Below are 18,642 nucleotides of genomic sequence, written 5' to 3'. Positions count from 1 at the left end.
GATGCATCTTACATGCTACTCCTTCATTCAAAAAGACTGTCAGTCCAAATTTTTGGTGTTTGCCAAAAAAATCAATCATTTGCAGAATTCAATCTAACTGTGAATCTAATATTTCACGGAAAATTATTACTAAATCCCGCAGAAAAAAATGTGAAACAGCAACAAGGACAGATTGAGTTTAAAGAAGCTACTGAGAAAGCTGAGGTTTGACATTACTTGTGTCAGGCGTGGTGGCCATGGTTGAGACTATGACAGGTGGACCAGTCCGACGTCCTACCATCTTGGTGTTGTTAAGGTTTTGCGCTTGGAGAGTGGACGAAGAAGTTACAGGAACAATGGTACTCTCAGTGGCGGCATTTATCCCTTTCCGGAGAAGTTGGGGGCTGTGAAGGGGGCTTGATGCTGCCACAGGCGACGGCGGGGGAAGGTTGGGGGCTCTCTTCATCAGCTCCATGGGGGAGTAAGAGCCAGAGAAGGTTTTGGGTGCTGCTCCAGGGGTGCCAGGAGCTGGTGGAGGCTGTTGTCCAAGAGCAGACATGGTGAGACCGGTGTGAGCATTGTACATGGAGAAGGGTCTTGCTTGAGTCAGGGCGCTGCCATAACCTCCAGGGCTGACTGGGAAAGCTCCAGTTGCCATGGGCCGTGCTACTGGGTAAGTGGTAGTCTCCAAGAGGTGTTGGGAGGGTGCGCTGCTCGGTCTTCTCCCAAGAAACTCTCCCATCCTTGGGGACACGGTTTGGATGGTGGTGGGAGGCTGCTGCATCAGGTTGGGGTCCATGGTCAAACCCTGGGGCTGCATGTAAAGGTCATTGCGATGGCTGAAGCTGTTGGATCGGGCACGCGTTGCCGCCCCACTTGCCTTGCAACCAAGCATCACACGGGAGAGCACACGAGCTTGGGCCAGGTTAGGCGCCACAGAGCGGACATCATGGTCCTCCATCATCCCCAGCGTGGCCATGGAATCAAAGCCATGTTGCAGAAGAAGAGTGATGGTGCTTTCGGCCAAACCTTCAGCCCGCAGGAAAGCCAAGAAGTTCGGATCCACCATTTTCTTTGGGTCTGCGGCGCTGGGATGGTGAGGAGGAAGGCCAGAGGTCATTCCAGCTGTGGCAGCCACCATGGCTGAGCTGGGGTCATAGCTTGGGTCATAAGGCAGCCTCTGGGAGGCTACAGCTCCGTAAGCCCGAGGGAGAGCTCCGTCCATTCCCTGAGTGGCTGGGTCCACCACTGAACTGGTGGCCGCTGGCTGGCAGGGGCCCAGGGACAAGCTGTTGATGTTGTTATAAGCCTGGCGTGCTGTGAAAGACGGTGGCTCAGCAGCGTAAATAGGTAGAGGGGGCTGGACCCCGTAAAGCGCAGGAGAGGGAGAGCTGCCACCAATACGGTGGACGTCCGGGATCATCTTAGATCCCAGAGTTTCCCTGTACAAACGGCTCAGCTCGTGAACGGGAGGGGGAGGAGGTGGTGGAGGAGGCGGGGGCGGGGGGGGAGGGGGAGGAGGCACAGGGGTAGGTGTTGAGGCGGATGGCAGCACGGAAGGTGTGGCTCGCGCCTGTCCTTGATCCCAGGTAGGCCTCACCCCCCCAGCGCTGGGCCCATAATGCGAGGCTGATCTGGTGAGCAGGTGCTGGTTATCCCTATAAAACCCAGACTCTTCAGCTAGCTGACTAGATAAGGTAGCATCAGCCAGGTAGTAATCCTGAGGTGGTGCAGAGGCCCGGCCTGCCATCACTTGCCTGAGGAAGACGCTGTTGTTCAGATCGGGCGCTGAGTTCTTCCTCAGTAGCAGCCGCTCATGCCGGTCCTGGATCTGCCTGTACAGGGACTCCTGGGGGTCTGGATCTGGTTTCTTCCCGAGATCTGGTTGATAGTGAAACCACACTCCTCCGTCTCCCCCACCCAAAGAATTCCTACGAGCCGCAATGGTGCCACAGTAATGACAGCGACTTGCAGCCCTGTCGTTCTGACCTTCAGTCCACTCAGGACCACGCTGGCCCCGAGAGCCACCAAAATGCGACTGCTCACTTGAGTTAGGCATCAGTGAAGACAATAAAGCTGATGGCTATAAAAGCAGAAAATAGAGCCGGGTATTGTGTTTCAACTCTCTAGTTACACTCACCCCCAATCAAAAGGGAGGAGCACAGAGAAAAGGTGAAGCATGAGGCACCTTTTTACCTGATCTGCAACTGTAGGCCCCCCCCCCCCCCTTCACTCTTGAGTCTGTAGCTATCATGTAGCTATCATGTAGCTCCCTGCTGGCAGCCTATCTAAATAATTCAGCCCTGGAAACATTAGAAATCCACGAGGAGAGAGACACAGCATGACAAACACATTGAAAGAGTACACATGCAGACAGATTTAAAAAACAAACAAAACAACCACACACCTTTAGGGCGAGGCTCTATTCCATTCTACAGCGGGTAACATGCTTATGCTGGGCGTCATGCTTACAAACTAAGACAGAGGGTAAAGAAATTGGGGTAAAAACACATGCTGGACAATGCCAACAGAATGGAGGAGGGGACGAGACGCACTAATCCAATGGGGTTGATGCACGCCATTGGCAGGGACAGTCCTCTCGTCCGCAGCGTTTGCCACAAGGGGATTAGCGTTAAACTAAAACCTGCTTAAATCCACTGCCCCCTCTGACATCACTTGAACCAGATAGTGTACACAGCCAGCATGCCGCTGAGGCCCCTGGATGTGTTCATGGAGTGTAAAGCTACAGTGTTTACGGTGCTTAGTGGTTACTGCTAACCCCTTCATTGGCAGCCGGCATCCCCCCGGGCGTGAATGGATCTTCCCCAAGGGACTGGGGACGGCCTGGGACTGACATGCTTGCTGCGGTGTGTCCCCTGAGAGAGGGGGGAAGGCGAGCGGTTGCAAAGGCTGGACACACAAGGGTCAAATTTAATCCGGTAGCTACTAGAAGGAGGCCAAGAGATGCTCCACTCTGACCATGAAAAATACACAGCCTCCTCTACTGGGCAACTCCAGATTCACATACATGAATACAAATACAAATACCAGTACTGGCATGAGAGAGGAAAAGATGCAACCATGCAGTTTCTTTGAAATCGATCATGTTACAACATAACAATAACAAAGTTTGAGGGATTTTTTTTTGTCTTTTTCTCCCCTCCTAGTGAGATGTATAATAGGGCCAAAGTGAATAATTTGAGATTAATTTATTGTTTGCAAACATCAGAAAAATAGTAATAAAAATAATCCCAGTGCCCAAGATGACATCTTCAAATTGTCAAAAAAACCCCCAAAATACTCAGTTTACAATAATATAAAGCCAAGAAAAAGAGCAAATGTTAACATTTGAGGCTGGAATCAGTATGACTTCATCAGTAAAATTATCAGAATTGCTCAATTTAATTTTTCATAGCTTATCGTTTCAAGCCAGCATTATTCAGGGGTTCCAAATAGGGCTGTCGTGATAACAGCAGTACTGTAATTGTGTTGATAAGTCAACCACAGGAGATGGCAAGCAACCGTCACAACCGCCTTCTTTTTTTCTTTTAAATGGGAGCGCCAAGTATTTACACACTGGTGCAAATGCAAGCAGTGCTGCATGTTTTTTTTTCTTTTTCTGGTCACTGAAAGTTTTCAAAGTCACTTCCAATCCTGGTGGAGGAGGGTCAGGACAAATACCACAAAGACCAACTGTCAAAACAACAACAAGGCTGACATTAATATTAAAACACAGGTCTGTCTTTTCTACCTTTGTGCTTCAGTCTTCTAGTCACCAAAACCTCTACCTTGTGCCTACAATTTTTACTTCCACCAATTTTCCTTATCATAGCAACCCAACGCAACTAGTTTTTTTTTTTTGTGTGTGTTTGTGTGTGTGTGTGTGTGTGTGTGTGTGTGTGTGTTGCAGAAGAAAAATATCTTCAAAAGAGTCATAAGATACACTGTCACAATAAGGTCATGCTGTGCTCAGCTCTGAAAATTTTAATTCATAAAATGCATGAACTGCGCCTTCACCAGTCGAGTCTGATTCCCTCTCACGGGGCTTGCACTTTGCCACTACATGCACCAGATGTACAACAGAGCAGATGTGGCTTATCTGAGATGTTGCCATCTGAGAGATAACTGCCGGTGTTTACTTGCCGTGACAAGAGCAATGTAAACAAAAAACAGCGTCAGGAGGAGAAGAAAAGGGGAGCTTTGATAAGTGTCTGATGGGGAAAAAAAGCTGATAAGACAGGAGGCTGCCAGCTTTGCCTTCACCTCTACAGCAGACAGTGTGGGATAGAACGAGGCAGGAGGGGAGGGGGATATGATTGGACTGCACTGGACTGTGACAAGTAGATGGCCAGCAGCCTGTTTCTATTCTGTGCTTTATTTCTGTTTTGAAATGGGGGCTTAAAGGAAGAGTTGCTGCAGCAAGTCGCCAGGGACATCATCTGCATGCTCCTGAAGCTGAGACACAGAGACAGCGTGACTAAGATGGGCTAAATTTATTACTGTTTGGGAGTGACAAGAGACTGCTATAGTCCTGTGTCTCTTTATGTTGTCCCACTACCTGTCAAGTCACAGAGGAAAACGCCAAAACAAGCTTGTTTTCATTTTAGAGCTTAAGTGATGCAATCATGATTTAATATTGAAAAAACAGATTGTTTCATTATGGAACATCCGAATTAGAGAACATTAAGTAGGTCAAAACAAAAATAAATCAGAACACTTTCATTTTCCCCACGGCCCTTTGATGCACATCTGAAGGATGGTTTCTTTCATTAGAGGTAAAGCATACCTAGCAATTTCCTCACAGTGATTTCTCAGTGCTGTCCTCCCAGGTCTGAGTCTCCCCGCGCTTTTTTTGTCAGCAGCAAAACACACCATTAATCACTGTGTTGTATTTCTCCGCGGCGATCGCCGACAATAACTTCTTTTAATAAGCCCCTTCCAGGGCCGTGTGTCACTCAGATCCCCGCTTCCTGACAAAATATTAATAACAATAATAAACATCTCAAGTACGGTCAGGCCGGTGTTGCTAAAACTGAAACGAGGATATGGCACATCATATCTCCTGCCATGCAAATTGCTGCATTTCCCACTATTCATAAGCAAGAGAAGCCGGCCTACCTTATTCATCTCGTCTGCATTCTCTGATATGCCTCTCATGAGAGCTGCTCCATAATTAAGTGAGCATGCTATATTACACTCATCAAGCAACAGGGACCCTGCACTTGCTAGCATGAATAATACAATAGAAGAAAAGAAACCCCTAAAGTTACACAGTGGATATTTGGTGAACGGCATCAGTATTGGTGCCAACGCCCGCTTTTGCTCACTCACAGCCAATCGGACGGCTCTGTGAAAGACCTCTAGGTACAATGTGTTGAACAGACGTCCAGCAATAGTCATGCCTTTGGAGCAATCTGGCCATCTTTCTAGGGCACAGGACGCTAACGGCGGGACTTGGCAGGCAGCGCGGGCAGAGATAGCTGCAGAATGATTTAGATAGCTGCGACTCTACAACTGCTGATCCATTAAACTTTCATGGGGACTTCATAAATTAAAACCATGACTGGAAGAACTTGAAAATTCTACTCAATTACTGTGATTGTACAGTATATTAAAGTTTTAACGAGCCCCTGGGCCTTTTCTCGCTCTAACACAAGTACTGGGAGGAGGGAGGGGCCATGTGGAGAGAAAAACACATGGTACCAATTCTGGTCCGATGGCTTTCGGAGGGTTCACATCTGCTGTGTTAGCAAGACGCTGTCCTCCGCCTCTTTACCACCTCGCATCTCTGCAGCGTATGACACAGCATGCAACACATTTACACGGGTGGGAGGAACGTGGGGCAGAGCGAAAGCCGCTACTGCAAACCTTTTATCAGCGAGCCGAGACCTCTGGTAGACTTGGTGAGGCGACTGATTAGAGTTTTGTCTTCCATTTTAGCGGGCTGGTTTGTTCCCTCTTTGCCTCGTGCGCAGCCCCGCGCTCCGCCTGCCTATCATTATCAAGCCAGTGGCCCATACTGCATCACAGATGGGGCAGACAGAAGGGAGAGACGACAGCCCGCTTGCTTTTTGGAGAGACGAGGAGTGTGCAGCTGAGTGAGAGAAGAGGGAGGGAAGGAGAGTGAGAGAGAGAGAAGAAAAGGATAGAACGGAAAATGTAATTTGCCTCCACGTCACTGATGAAAAAAGATATGGGGGCTAGTTAAACGAAAGAACGTTTTTACAATATGTTCGACTACGCTGCAGTTGTAAGCAGAGATGTAGAGGAGGGGACAAACATACTGAACTCTAAAAATCTAATATGGCATTTACAGAAATCTCCTGTAGTGTTAATGCACAGTTTATAAAAGGTCAGTATGCCCTCACACTTTTCATCTTATAAAATAAAACCAACTATTAATTCATCAGAGATTAAAGGGACAGTTCAGCCCAAAATCAAAAATAAATAAACGCATATTCTCTCTTAGTGCCATTTATCAAACTAGATTCATTTTGATGTGATTTGCTGAGTGTAAGAGATGTCGGTTGTAGAGTAAAGCCTGACAGACACTGGATTTTTGGGGCCGATATTGGGAAGTAAAAAAAAGCAACGTTACATGGTGATAATAGTTGGCCTACGTTACACAGTGATACAGTAACGTTACTTACCGTCTATTTCTAGATGACGTTACATTACACATCACATTCATTTTCTTAGTTTCAGAGTTCTTTCTCTGGGCGAGTGTGGAGCCCTGAATCTTATGTGCTGCTGGGCACGATATTCACGATTATTCTGATCGTGGAAATTTACCAAAATTGACTTAATATGAGTGGGTTTTTTTTCAAATTCCAATCCGTGACAAACTGTATATCATAAAGAACATATTGTTTATCTTTAATTGTTGTAAGTTCATGCGAGGTAGAGTTCAACAGAACTCGATGTATATATTGCTTATAAGGAAAGAAATCATCACTAGAAAGAACAATCAGCTGCTAAGCCACTTTGGTGTTTTGTTCTGCTACTAATGTGGATAAATCATACTCCTAATTATGCAACCATAAAGTGTCATCATGTAACGCAACATGAATAAAATGCAGATGTTGATTAAAACATTATCTGACTAGATTAGAGCGGCTCTAATCTAACCCAGAGGGGGAAACAGTATTGCAGTCTACAAGCAAAACAACAATCTTTGCAGAGGGAAGAAAAAAAAATGATCATGAGCAGAACTGTCCTCCCTCCCAGCCACTCGGCCCAGTTGCTGCCGAATGATAAACATTGGTTCAGCTCAAATTAAGCCGAGAACATGAAAGGACCTGAGGCTGGGAGGAACACGGGCCACGGCAGATCACTCCTCATCTCTTCAGATGACAGAAATGAATCTCTTCACCCCTGAGAGAGAGAAATAGTGAGAGAGAAAGCTCCTCTCTCAATTTCTCATAACGCTGAATTAAAGCTGATGCTTCCCAGCAGCTGCTTTGATTGAGCTAACTAGCTGCTTTTGATAAAAACAGTCGCAACCAGCTCCCTGCCTCCTTATTTGCAGACAGGCCAGATTATGCTAAATACATATCAAGGACTTTAATGGCTTAATCAGCCTTGTCATCTAGCCACCGGGTTTCCTTAGATACGGCATTTCTGATCCCCCTGCCATAAATGCCAATGTATAAAAGCCAGAATGAACAACTCAGGCAATGGTATGATGTTAAAAAATACATTTTACACCTTCCATGGCAGTGAAAACTGTCTTGGACAACAAGAGTTGTTTTTTAGTGTCAGGAAAACAATAGAAACAAAGGCGAAGGCTGTGTTGGACAGTGCAGAGAGAGTGTGGTCTCAGCAGACGTTTTTTGAAAGAGAACGCTCCAGATTTTCGCTTGAAAGAGATTGAGGAGAAGACAGCACGAATCACGGCTTCATCTGGTCTGTATCTGTTTGCCAACTGTGGCCCCGATTGAAGTGTGAACCTGGATTAAGATGAGTTACTCCCGACAGTAGCCAAATAAGCCCTGTGAGGATTTTACCTGCATGCGAAACAAAAAGCAAAACCTCGCTTCGTGTGTGTTTCCCGCATGCACAGAGACAATCGCCATGGCAGCCTTATCACGCCGCTACATGAAATCAGTGAGACAACTTTGCCTGGTCATTGGCTCATGAAGAAAATCACAAATCACAAGCTGTTTTTTTTTTCTTTACGCCCTCACAATGGCCGCCAGAGGACTGATTCACTGATCCTGTATGATGGCCATCTGGAGAGCTAGAGTGTGTGTGTATATTTGTGTGCATGTATTTGTCTGTGTGTGTGTGTGTAGAAGGAGCGTTCGGCAGGTACGCTCACCACGAAGTAGCTCTGCATGCATCACAGCAACACCTGTTACCGTCTCTCTGTGCGTCTCCTGTGGGCTTTGAGCTCGTGCCCAGCAGAGCAGACTAACTGTTGTTCCCCCAGGAATGACTAACTACCTCAGCTGTCTGATGTGCACAGATGCAACAGCTGGATGCGAACCGCAACTCTAATCAGGAAGGATTTCCACCAATGAACGATCCACCTGTGATATGAAATATGACTGCTTCTATGAATCGCCTTTAGGGATGGGTGATTATTCAATATTATTGTTTGGAGACTTTCAGTGTCCAAATATCAACATGATACAATCCTGTTACATCCAGGGTTCCCACATATTTTAATTGACAAAATTTCCAAAATTTTCTTTTCAAGGAGCCATTACAAAATTTAATGACCATTCACAACATATAACATGAACCAAACTGTATAGTAAACTTAACTCCAAATGTTAATAATTACCAAAGCGTCTTACTGCCAGGCCAGAAAACGAACACGTCTTTTATTATACAACTTATTGCTCCAACCTGCCTGTTTGCATCTTATTGTATCTTTTATATTGTACATTTGTGTTTTTTAATGGTGTATTGTCTTATGCGTTTGTATGCACCTTATCTGTGTTTGAGCAAAGCCAAAGACAAATTTCCAATAGAGTCGATCTAATGTAATCTGTTTTTTCACGTCATGTTATTACGTCACACAAACTTAAATTTTAACAAACTTTTCTTGCTATAACAAGATACTATTTATCTCCAAACATTAAACTTTTCATGTAAAAATGTGAAAAACTTGTATGACATAATTACGGGTAAATATCTTATTAAAATGTAAAAAGCACAGTTTTAACAGCACACCTTTTCTGTTATTGCCTGATACTGATGCTTCTTTTCTTCTGCCATGGCAGCACCACACTTCTGTAAATGATCATATATTACATAAACAACTCATTTTATAACACAACACCATAATGCCATGACTTTCAAGACCTGAAAAATTAGACTGTGAAATTCCATGACTTTTCCAGGTTTTCCATGACCGTGGGAACCCTGTACGTCATGTTTTACAAAATTCTGCTGTTAGCAATTTCTAGTCACCACCTTTTGCAAGGAAACATTTCTTGCCAAGACTTTGATGAGGGGACTGACACCACTCACATGGCTGTATACCAAATGTAAAGCTATTGCCAACAGCTGGCTAACTTAGCTTAGCATAAAGACTGGGAACATAGGGAAACAGCTAGCCTGCCTCTGCCCAAAAGTAACAAAATCCACCTACCAGCTCCTCCCACGCTCACTAATGAGCAGTAAATAAACATCTTGATTATGTAATCTGTACAAAAGTGTAAAAACAACAATTCAGCATTTTACAGGGGGTTATGTAATGATTTGTTCCTTGGCCTGGGAACACTTGCTTCCTGAAGTCTCCGCTGGTTGCCTGGCAACTGGCCCTGGCCAAAAAATGGCCATGAGCTTAAAAGGGTGGCAGGGTGATCTTTAGGCAAAGTTAAGCTAAGCTAACAAGCTGCTGGTGGTAGCTACATAATTACCTTATAGACTTTATTAAAATCTTCTCATTTGACCCTTGACAAGAAAGCAAACAAACTTATTTTCCTAAGTGATGACATTTTTCTATAAGTTATTTAATACATGAAGTATTTCCTTCCCACATTTTGTTTACATACTACGATTCCAAAAATTTTTTATGTTGGGCTTTTTAAGGCTGACTCTGAAGGAAAAATTAATTGATTTTATGTCAAATAACTCCATCATACAGGCGAAAACATAGGCTATCTGGACATTTACTTGAACAATAACATAAAATTATCAACACTAAATAATTTAATTGAATTTGTTTTACTCCATTCTTTCTAAACCATTCAACAACATCATCTCTACATATCCTTATTAATGTTTGTTTTTCTTGTGCTGTCCAAAAGGTATTGTCTGTGTGCTTTTCACCATTTCCATGTGAACATTTTACTGTCATCTAGGGAGATAAAATTTGTAAGAGATATAATTGAAAAGTTAACTGAATAAATAAAATATCAGGGGGAAAACAAACTGAGGAAAGTGTTTTTGGTGGCTAGTCAAAAATTTATAATGGTGTTGGGATTTTTGGACAATTTCTAAAAACCTGCCCATAGCCCCCATCACCTTTTTTTCACTGCCATTGTACAGTAATGTAATACATTTTCAAATGCTACAAGCCACTGTTACGGATAAAAAAAATCAAACATCACTTTTCTACAGCAGGGACCAAAACCTAGGATTGGATTTCTTGCGCCTAACTACAGGCTTTTAGAGGATGCACGGCATATGTCCTTCATTTCATGTGCACAACGCCGAGGTGCTTACATCATGCTGCAAAACAAATACGCTGGCACTGAGGGTAATGGTGCGTCTAGCTTCATTTTCCAGCACTGCAGTCATGTCTGCCTCTCCCTGCGCTGGCTCCAGGAGGGCCCAGCAGCTTAACAAGCCTCTCGGGGACCCAGACAGCAGAGAGGAGATGATTTTACCTCAGGACACAGTCTGACAGACACGCACAAACACACATGCACACACGCGCATTGGGCAAAGTCAAACAAGTGGGTTTAAAAATGCACATCCACAAGGCTTCAGACACAGTTTATACACCCACACAAAGACTCATATTCCTTGTTGCCTGGGCTGACTTTGTAGCTATGTGCACGGCAGGGGGCTCCTATTCTTATGTTCAGGTCCTTCAATACAACACCACCGCTCTCTAATCCACAACCTAAAGCCCAGTAATCACCGCGGTTCATGTTGTAAAATTGGCTGCTTCCAAACAGCCGTGACAGGATAGAAACCATTCAATCCCCCGCGGTAATCTAACTCGAGTTCAGATGTTTGGAGATTCTCTGTAACCATAAGTCACATAACAGACACTCCTACACAAACAAACAGCGGCTCACAGAGAGGCCAGAGTAAAGCGGTAATCTCATTTACATCCACCAGATGACTGTTTGCTGCTGAGGTCAACATTTATACACTGTTAACTGTAGTATCTGACATGTGCAGTGTGCCAGGAGAGAATTATAGCAATCAATGGGTATTGATCACCAAAAGGTCTTAGGGTTGTGCTAATAACAATAAGGATGGTTGGCTCTGGGATGTATACCTCTGAAGATGCATCGGAAAGTGAAAAAAAAAAGCAGGTAGTGAGGATTTCTTTTGGTTTTAGTGATTTGCAAGTCAAACGCACTAAAAATGTTGAGGTTAAACTTTGTGAAGTGATAAATCATCTTGGTTTTTTTTCTATAATGATCAGCATTATTTAAATTACTATATTTCCACATGTAGTTCAAGACCCGCTTCACATTAAAATAAAACATTAATTAAAACTCTGGACTAGAAGCCACGTTATTATCACTGTAGGGTGCCAGTGAAATAAAATTTACTGAGCTTTGAGGATTTTAGATTACTTCCAAATTTGTGCCTGGCTCCTCCTCCTCTATGTGGCTTAGTTTATACTCGCTCAGTACGTTCTGTGAGATCCTTCAGATTATCCTCAATGTGAGACTGTACATTTTGTCGAATTTTTTTGGTAAACGTCACAAATGAGTGGCACACCCTGCCTGATGATGTGAGGAGCTTCAGATCTATAAGAACTTTTAACACCAATTTCAAAAGTACGTTACAAACTGCTCAGCTCATTATCCACTACCCTTAAATCCTTAACTTACAGCATTCAATGTAGGTTTATTAGTCATTTTAAACTATTTAATTCTATTCTATTTAATTTATCTAAATTATTTTAAACATTAAACTACATATCGTGTCTGAAAGTAGCAAAGGAGTGAGCCATCTCTCCTCCTTCTCATCTCTGTTGAGTTCCACACGTGCAGTACAGATTTGGCAGGATGTATAGATCGGTGTAGCGACACAATTAGTGATAACTTTCACAAAATGTTTTATCATGTGACGCAGTCCCAGCCACACTTTTTCAAAACATCTAGGCTACAGTCGAATAGTCAAAAAAAAAAAAACGGTTTCTTTTCTAACACTTCCCTCGACGTTTTAAAAGTGTACTGACAAACATTGCTTTTTTTCTACAGTCATTTGCATTTGTTTAAAATTTGTCATTTCGAAAATCTAAAAAACATAAAAATGTTTTAAATAGGCTGCTTGAAATATATCTGGCCTCATTACATTGCCAGGTTTTAAAATCAAGCCCAATTGAATGTGAAATTGAATAGCACTGCTGTACATGGTCTCTTTTACATAAGGAAAATAAATAAATTAAAATGCAGTCACTGTAGGTGTTAGAACAATAGTTGTATGTAATGTAGAGGTGTAAAGATTTTCACTATTCAGCCAAATATAGCTCAGTTTAAACCTTAATATCTAGATGCCTCTTTGCATACAAATCACCAAATCAGTGCTTACTATTGCTCAAATTATAATCAACATTATTCTGCTCAATACTAGACCATGATTATGTATTCAATTATTTCCCCATCATTGAAAACAAAGTGCATTTGGGAATTTAAACAGACAAGAAACTGCGAAACCCTAATACACTGTACCATCCTTCAATACTGCCAGAGTTCACACACATTTTCATGGACAAAATTTCAAATCTTTTAAAGGACCCATAGTAAAATTTCCATGACCATTCACCAGGTATAACTTGAACAGAACTTTATAGTACTTATACTCCTTTCTCCAAACATTAGATATAGTCCTGTAGGTGATCTGCGGACATAGACCAGAAGAGCTCCAACAGTGAGGGTATGGCAGCTAAAAGTTCAGTTCTAGTTGGTAAATTTGTTTAAACATGAAAAATAAAAATGTTACACACCTTAAAACTACCACACTCTGCCTTCAGAGTCGCCCTAAATGACAGCTGAGAGCCCTCGGCTGCCCATGTCAATTACTCAAATATGTGGTACAAATTAAAAGTAGTAGTGGTGCATAGGTATATAAACATGTGAAATTACACTGTCACAGCATTCATTTTCTTGCCCCACTTACCGAGCATTATTCTAACATATTAGATTCAAACGCCTCTCAAACATAATTCAAACTAGCCGGCATACAAAGAGGGAGAGACAGAACTGAAAATGATTAATAGTTCATTACTAACAACGAAGTTCCATGACTTTTCCAAAACTTTATAGAATTTGTACTAATTCCATGACTTTCCCAGGCCTAGACAACAAGTTTGTGTAATTCCATGACTTTGCCAGGTTTTCCATGACCATAGGATCCCTGCACTGCTTCATAATTCATAACAATAACCCTACATTTTATCAGACGATTTACCACCGAAGAGAGTACTTGATTTGATGCACTGGAGCTCTTAACACAAAGCATCAGTATCATACACCCAGATCAAGTTTAATTAACTGCAAAGTCAAAAATCATGACTGTGACTATGATGCGATCAGCTCTGCAGCCCTACTTGTTCTGATAAAGGCCCTTGGAAGCACAATGTTTTGGGAAAAAGTGCAGAAAAAAGAAGTGTGATTTTTTTCGCAAAGGAATGAGTGATGGTAAAAAGTTTAAGACGGGCACATACTCATGAGTTTACCTTCGCATATCCGATCTAGCCTCTGCCTCTTCACTTTGTGTTTGTCAGTCAGGGACATGGCGTCGAAACACAGCACGGCACGGGACGGCACGGCACAACTCGGCACCTCTCCTCCTCAGCCGAAAATACTGACAAGGTTCAGACTCCTAGTGCACTGTCAGCACTACTCCCCGGGGCATACCGCCTCGGCACATACACCTGCAAGAAAGGCACCAACACAGAAAAAAACCTGGTTAAACAAACACTGACACACACACACGTGCTGTAAATACACACATTATTGATGTACAAGCACAAAAAAAAAGCTCTGACACGGGAAGGCATTAAAGAGTCCTTGACTACAAAGTCACTCAGCCTCTTGCTCACAAAGAGCTCGGGAAGCTGCAGGCGATAGATACACAGAAAATCACTGAATCACACACGTTCTCGCGCACACACTTACTCAGATACTGTTGGTGACAAAGTGCCCCATTTGCTCTAAAAAAGTGACAAAGCTTCCATGCTCTAAAAGCTCCACTTTTCTCCCGTTTGAAGTGTGTTTTCTCTCGCTGACAAACACTCATCTGAAGCTCCATCTAACTTGTCACTCGTCACATTCCTTATTGATCGCGGTGACATTTGAGGGATCTCGACTCAGATGGCAAATCTACTTTTTCCTTCTTTTTTGCCCTCAAAGCCATCAGAAAAAAAGCAATCACAGAAATGTGACAAAAGTTGATCTAAGGAAATGTGAAACAAGCTGATAGAACTTGAGAGGAGAGATTTATTATCTGACAAAGCAGAGCTCTTGAGCTGATGTGCTGCACCTGAAGCTTGACAGATTGCTGTGTAATGACACGTTCAGGCCAATAGAGGGTGGTTAAAATCTACTCAGAGAGGAGCACACTATCTCACTTACACTTCTATACCATGTTGTGTTGATTCATTACATCCCTGTTTCTCCACCGAGCTCGCAAAACACAACTTCTGAAGCAAAAGGTGAAAAAATGATATCAGTTTTGCAGAAATTTGAGCTGAAATTGTCCCAGACCAAGCCATCAATCCAGCATCACTTACAGACTTGCAGGCAAATACACAAACACATCTTTGTTAGAGAGAAAACAAAGAGTGTGTTTTGCTCACTGGCAGTACACACGGAGCGCAGCGAGTAATAGCATCTTAGTGAATTAGAGTAAAAATGATTGCGACACAACGGGGATTAAAAGTTGCACTGCAAAACTCAAATTCCACATCTTGCTCGTCCAGGATCGGAGCCAGAGGCGCCTCTCCTCTCAGAGAGTGCTGACACCACGAAAACATCTCTTTCTGCCAGAAAGTATCAGGGCAAAAGTTAGTACTTGAAGTCTTCATCTTTTCTATGTAGTCAGAATTCAGCAGAAAGCAAAAGGGAAGGAAGACGAGAAGGTAAAGAGTTCAGCATAAGAAAAAAAACCCTCCATCGTTATCTGAGAGGAATGAGGGTGTGGATGTGCGTCGGACTTGGCCCTCTTCTCAGATGTCAGTGTAATTAGACAGAATTGGCTGGACAGGTCTGGAGCTCAGGGCTGGTGTTGGAGGGTTTGTTTTTTGTGAAATTATCAGGACATGTTTACACATAGGGAAGCAGACCTATGACACTAGGAAATGCACAGAGTATACAGCACCTTAAAGTCTAGATTCTTTCCATCACTTGATTTCTCTCTTTTTAAACATTAAAACAAAATGTTTAGAAAATAATTCTTCATTCTTAATGTGCAGCATCTGACACTGAAACCCTGACATTTATCATGTCACTTTAGGAAATGGATCTGTGTACAATCCCACATTGACAGCTGGGCTATATAATCAAGACTATTCATCTGTGTCAAGTCAAACTGTAAAACTATTTGTTTAGTCTTTAAAGGTACCCTGTGGATTTTCCAATACACACAAAGGCGACTCGATTAAAGCTGCCAGTGGAAAGTCGAGAAAAAGAGACACTCTTATGCCCACAATAAAGGAGAAAATAGTCAGATCTTTGTAGATGCAGCAACAATGTGGCTGCAAAGGTAACTAAAGACAAAACCGCAAGCTAGCAAACATGGATGAAAGCAATACACAGTTTTAGAGCTGCGAGAGTCAGTTGATCAATAGAAAATTTATCTGCAACTATTTTGCCAACCAATCAAATAATCAAGAATGTAATTGAAGATGCACCGATTGTGAAATTCTGAGCCAATTCCAATGTTTGTGCTTTGAAGTATTCCTTTAAGGATACACACATGTTTGGTGAGAAACACCAAATGTAAACAAAACTTTGGTTTAGTCAGCAAAGAATTGAATAAGAACAACCTTTCATAAAACCCTGCGTGTCTTGAGTGTGTTCTTTGGTGAGTAAAGAGCTGTTTTGACGTGAGGAAGCTACGCAGCTAAAGTCATTTCCAGCATGTCTTTCCAGCAAGGCAGCACTCTGACTCCAGTATGTTAACGGGCTGCTGGAAGACCTCTCCCTGTTACTTGATTCATTTCAGTCCTTCTCTCTGTCCCTCCTCCTTCCTTTTCATCTGTCCATCTCTCTGTAGTGCTGCTGCCTCTGAGGTGTCTCACACAGAGTCATCAATCACCGGGACCTCTTCCAGGGGCCGTCCATTTGTGTGTGCGTGCATGTGTGAGACATACAGAGTGAGAGTGACAGAGGGAGGGAAGTCGAGAAAAAGAGCGCTCACGGAGGCTAACAAGACCCACACAGAGGCCAAACCTTTCCCAGTTCTTATCCCCTCTTCATTTCCCCTACTTTTCTGCCTGCACTCATTCACTCAGCCAGCTTCAGAGTGGCCCCAAAACTAAGAAAAAAAACTACTCCCTCCAAGACTTTATGAAACACAGCCAAGCATAACCACCATGTTTTATAAAAAAAAAGATGAAACTGGGCACCACTTCTCCACGATTCAAAAGAAAAGCTTGAACAAAGCCGGCAGAGCAGCCAGCAGAGCCTGAGAGGGTATTTAGGCAGGGATTTTGCACTCCTAATCCAAACACAAAGGTCATATACATGAATCTTAATATTTAAGAGGCATTAAAAGTCAGATGATCGATAAAACTCCCTGCCTGCGGGGCCACAGCTCATTGAAAGAGAAACATTTGTGCACGAGAGGCCGAGACATTAAATGTAGGAATCCATATCTGTGACGGCCGGCTCTGTCTCCCAAGGACGGCTCCGCTGCGAGCACAATCACAGTCCACAAACTCTGCTCAATGTCAGCAACACACAGAGATCACTGTCCGAGGACTGCCTGCAGAGGTGGGGGAAGGGCCGGCAGTCACTTTCAGGAGTTTAGTACAGCAAATTAGTGACAAATACACATAAAGGAGTCGCTTCTGTTGTGCTGAATTGGTTAGTAACAGAGGGTTGACTGAAAATTAACCGACAATAAATAGCACATTTATTAATTTTAACAAAATAGTTTGACATTTTTAGATCTTTTCTATACACATACTAACTTAACTCGGCATGTCAGGGATTTGTATGTCCATACAACAGGGTTACCCGCTTGAAGGTGCGTCTTTAACTGATAGCACGCTTGTGATTTTGAACCAATAGATCGTTTTCCCTCCACCCCACTGGTGTTATCGACAACTGCCTTACACTATTGTTAGTTTTTTAATTTTCTCTCTGGACCACACAAACATTCGCCAGATGCCCATCTCATCCTGCACTGTCAGGCTTCTCGCTCCAAATAGTGAGCAAGTTGTGTTTCATCCTAGAATAAAGCTCTTAAAATTTTCTTTTTGCTGAGCATTTTTTGAGACGCAGTTAAAACATACTAATTGGAGGGTTTCAACACCTTTCAAAACATCAAATTCAGTGACTATAAAGGGACTTTTCAGGCCCAATTCCCTCATATTCATGGACCTGACATAGTTTGGGAGACTGGACAAGGTTTTTTTGGTTTGAGACAAGGTTAATTACAACACGGAAAAATTTTACGAGTTTTAACAGGTATTACAGAAGCTTACGGACAACTGGACAATCAAAACGAGAGAGAGGCCTGAATGTGTAAAACAGTGAGGACAGACTGTATGAAAAGAATGTCAATTGTATTCTTGCACAAAATAGCCTATATTTAAGCACTTTCAAGGACGAGTCCATTTATGTCTCTTTTCAAAAAATTGTCTTAATTTCCCCCCCTCAAAATTCACAAACTTTCAAGGATTTCAAGGACCTGGCTTTTTAACCCTGTAAACATGTTGCTGAATCATCGCTGACAGATGACGCTGAATAATGATGACGAAGCCCAACTGACATCACCTCAACCTACTTGGAGGGGGTCAGCCACGCTTCGGCCCGGCTGCAGAGATAGTCCATCTCGGGCATGACTCAGCACAAATATGTGCGTTCAAACTGTTAATAGAAACGCATATCAACGTTGCATGATTTCACCTGGCACGTCCAATCAGCGCACCCAAGGTTCTTGAGCCAATAACATGTTTTATGAGGTTACCGTGACTTTGACCTTTGACCGCAAGATATTAATCAGTTCACTCTTGAGTCCAATTGGACATTTGTGCCAAATTTGAGGAAACACCCTCAAGTCCATCTTCAGACACTGCTATCATGAAAATGAGATGGATGCCAGGTCACAGTGACTTTGACCTTTGAACACCAGTTTCTAATCAGCTCAACCCAAGTGAGCATCAAATTTTAAGAAATTCCCTCACGGTGTTTCTACAGTAGGGCGGCACAGTGGTGTTGTGGTTAGCACTGTTGCCTCGCAGCCAGAGGGTCTCTGGTTCAAAACCCGGTTGGAGCAGGGTTTGGTCTG

The 18,642-nt window shown here is 43.1% G+C and overlaps 1 protein-coding gene across 1 annotated transcript in view; it reads right to left on the bottom strand.

The window, feature by feature from the left end:
- Window positions 1-2,038, bottom strand: part of ctbp2l (C-terminal binding protein 2, like) — a 74,861-nt gene extending 72,823 nt beyond the window's left edge. Inside the window, exon 1 of the mRNA XM_042507328.1 lies at window positions 217-2,038. Coding sequence (XP_042363262.1) covers window positions 217-2,038 — 1,822 coding nt within the window. The remainder of the gene's footprint in view (window positions 1-216) is intronic.
- Window positions 2,039-18,642: the final 16,604 nt, after the last annotated feature.

The sequence above is a fragment of the Plectropomus leopardus genome, chromosome 19, assembly GCF_008729295.1.
Source record: "Plectropomus leopardus isolate mb chromosome 19, YSFRI_Pleo_2.0, whole genome shotgun sequence".
Lineage (NCBI taxonomy): Eukaryota > Metazoa > Chordata > Actinopteri > Perciformes > Serranidae > Plectropomus > Plectropomus leopardus.
The sequence above is the reverse complement of the archived record's forward strand: the minus strand, read 5'-3'. Positions and strand labels throughout refer to the sequence as shown.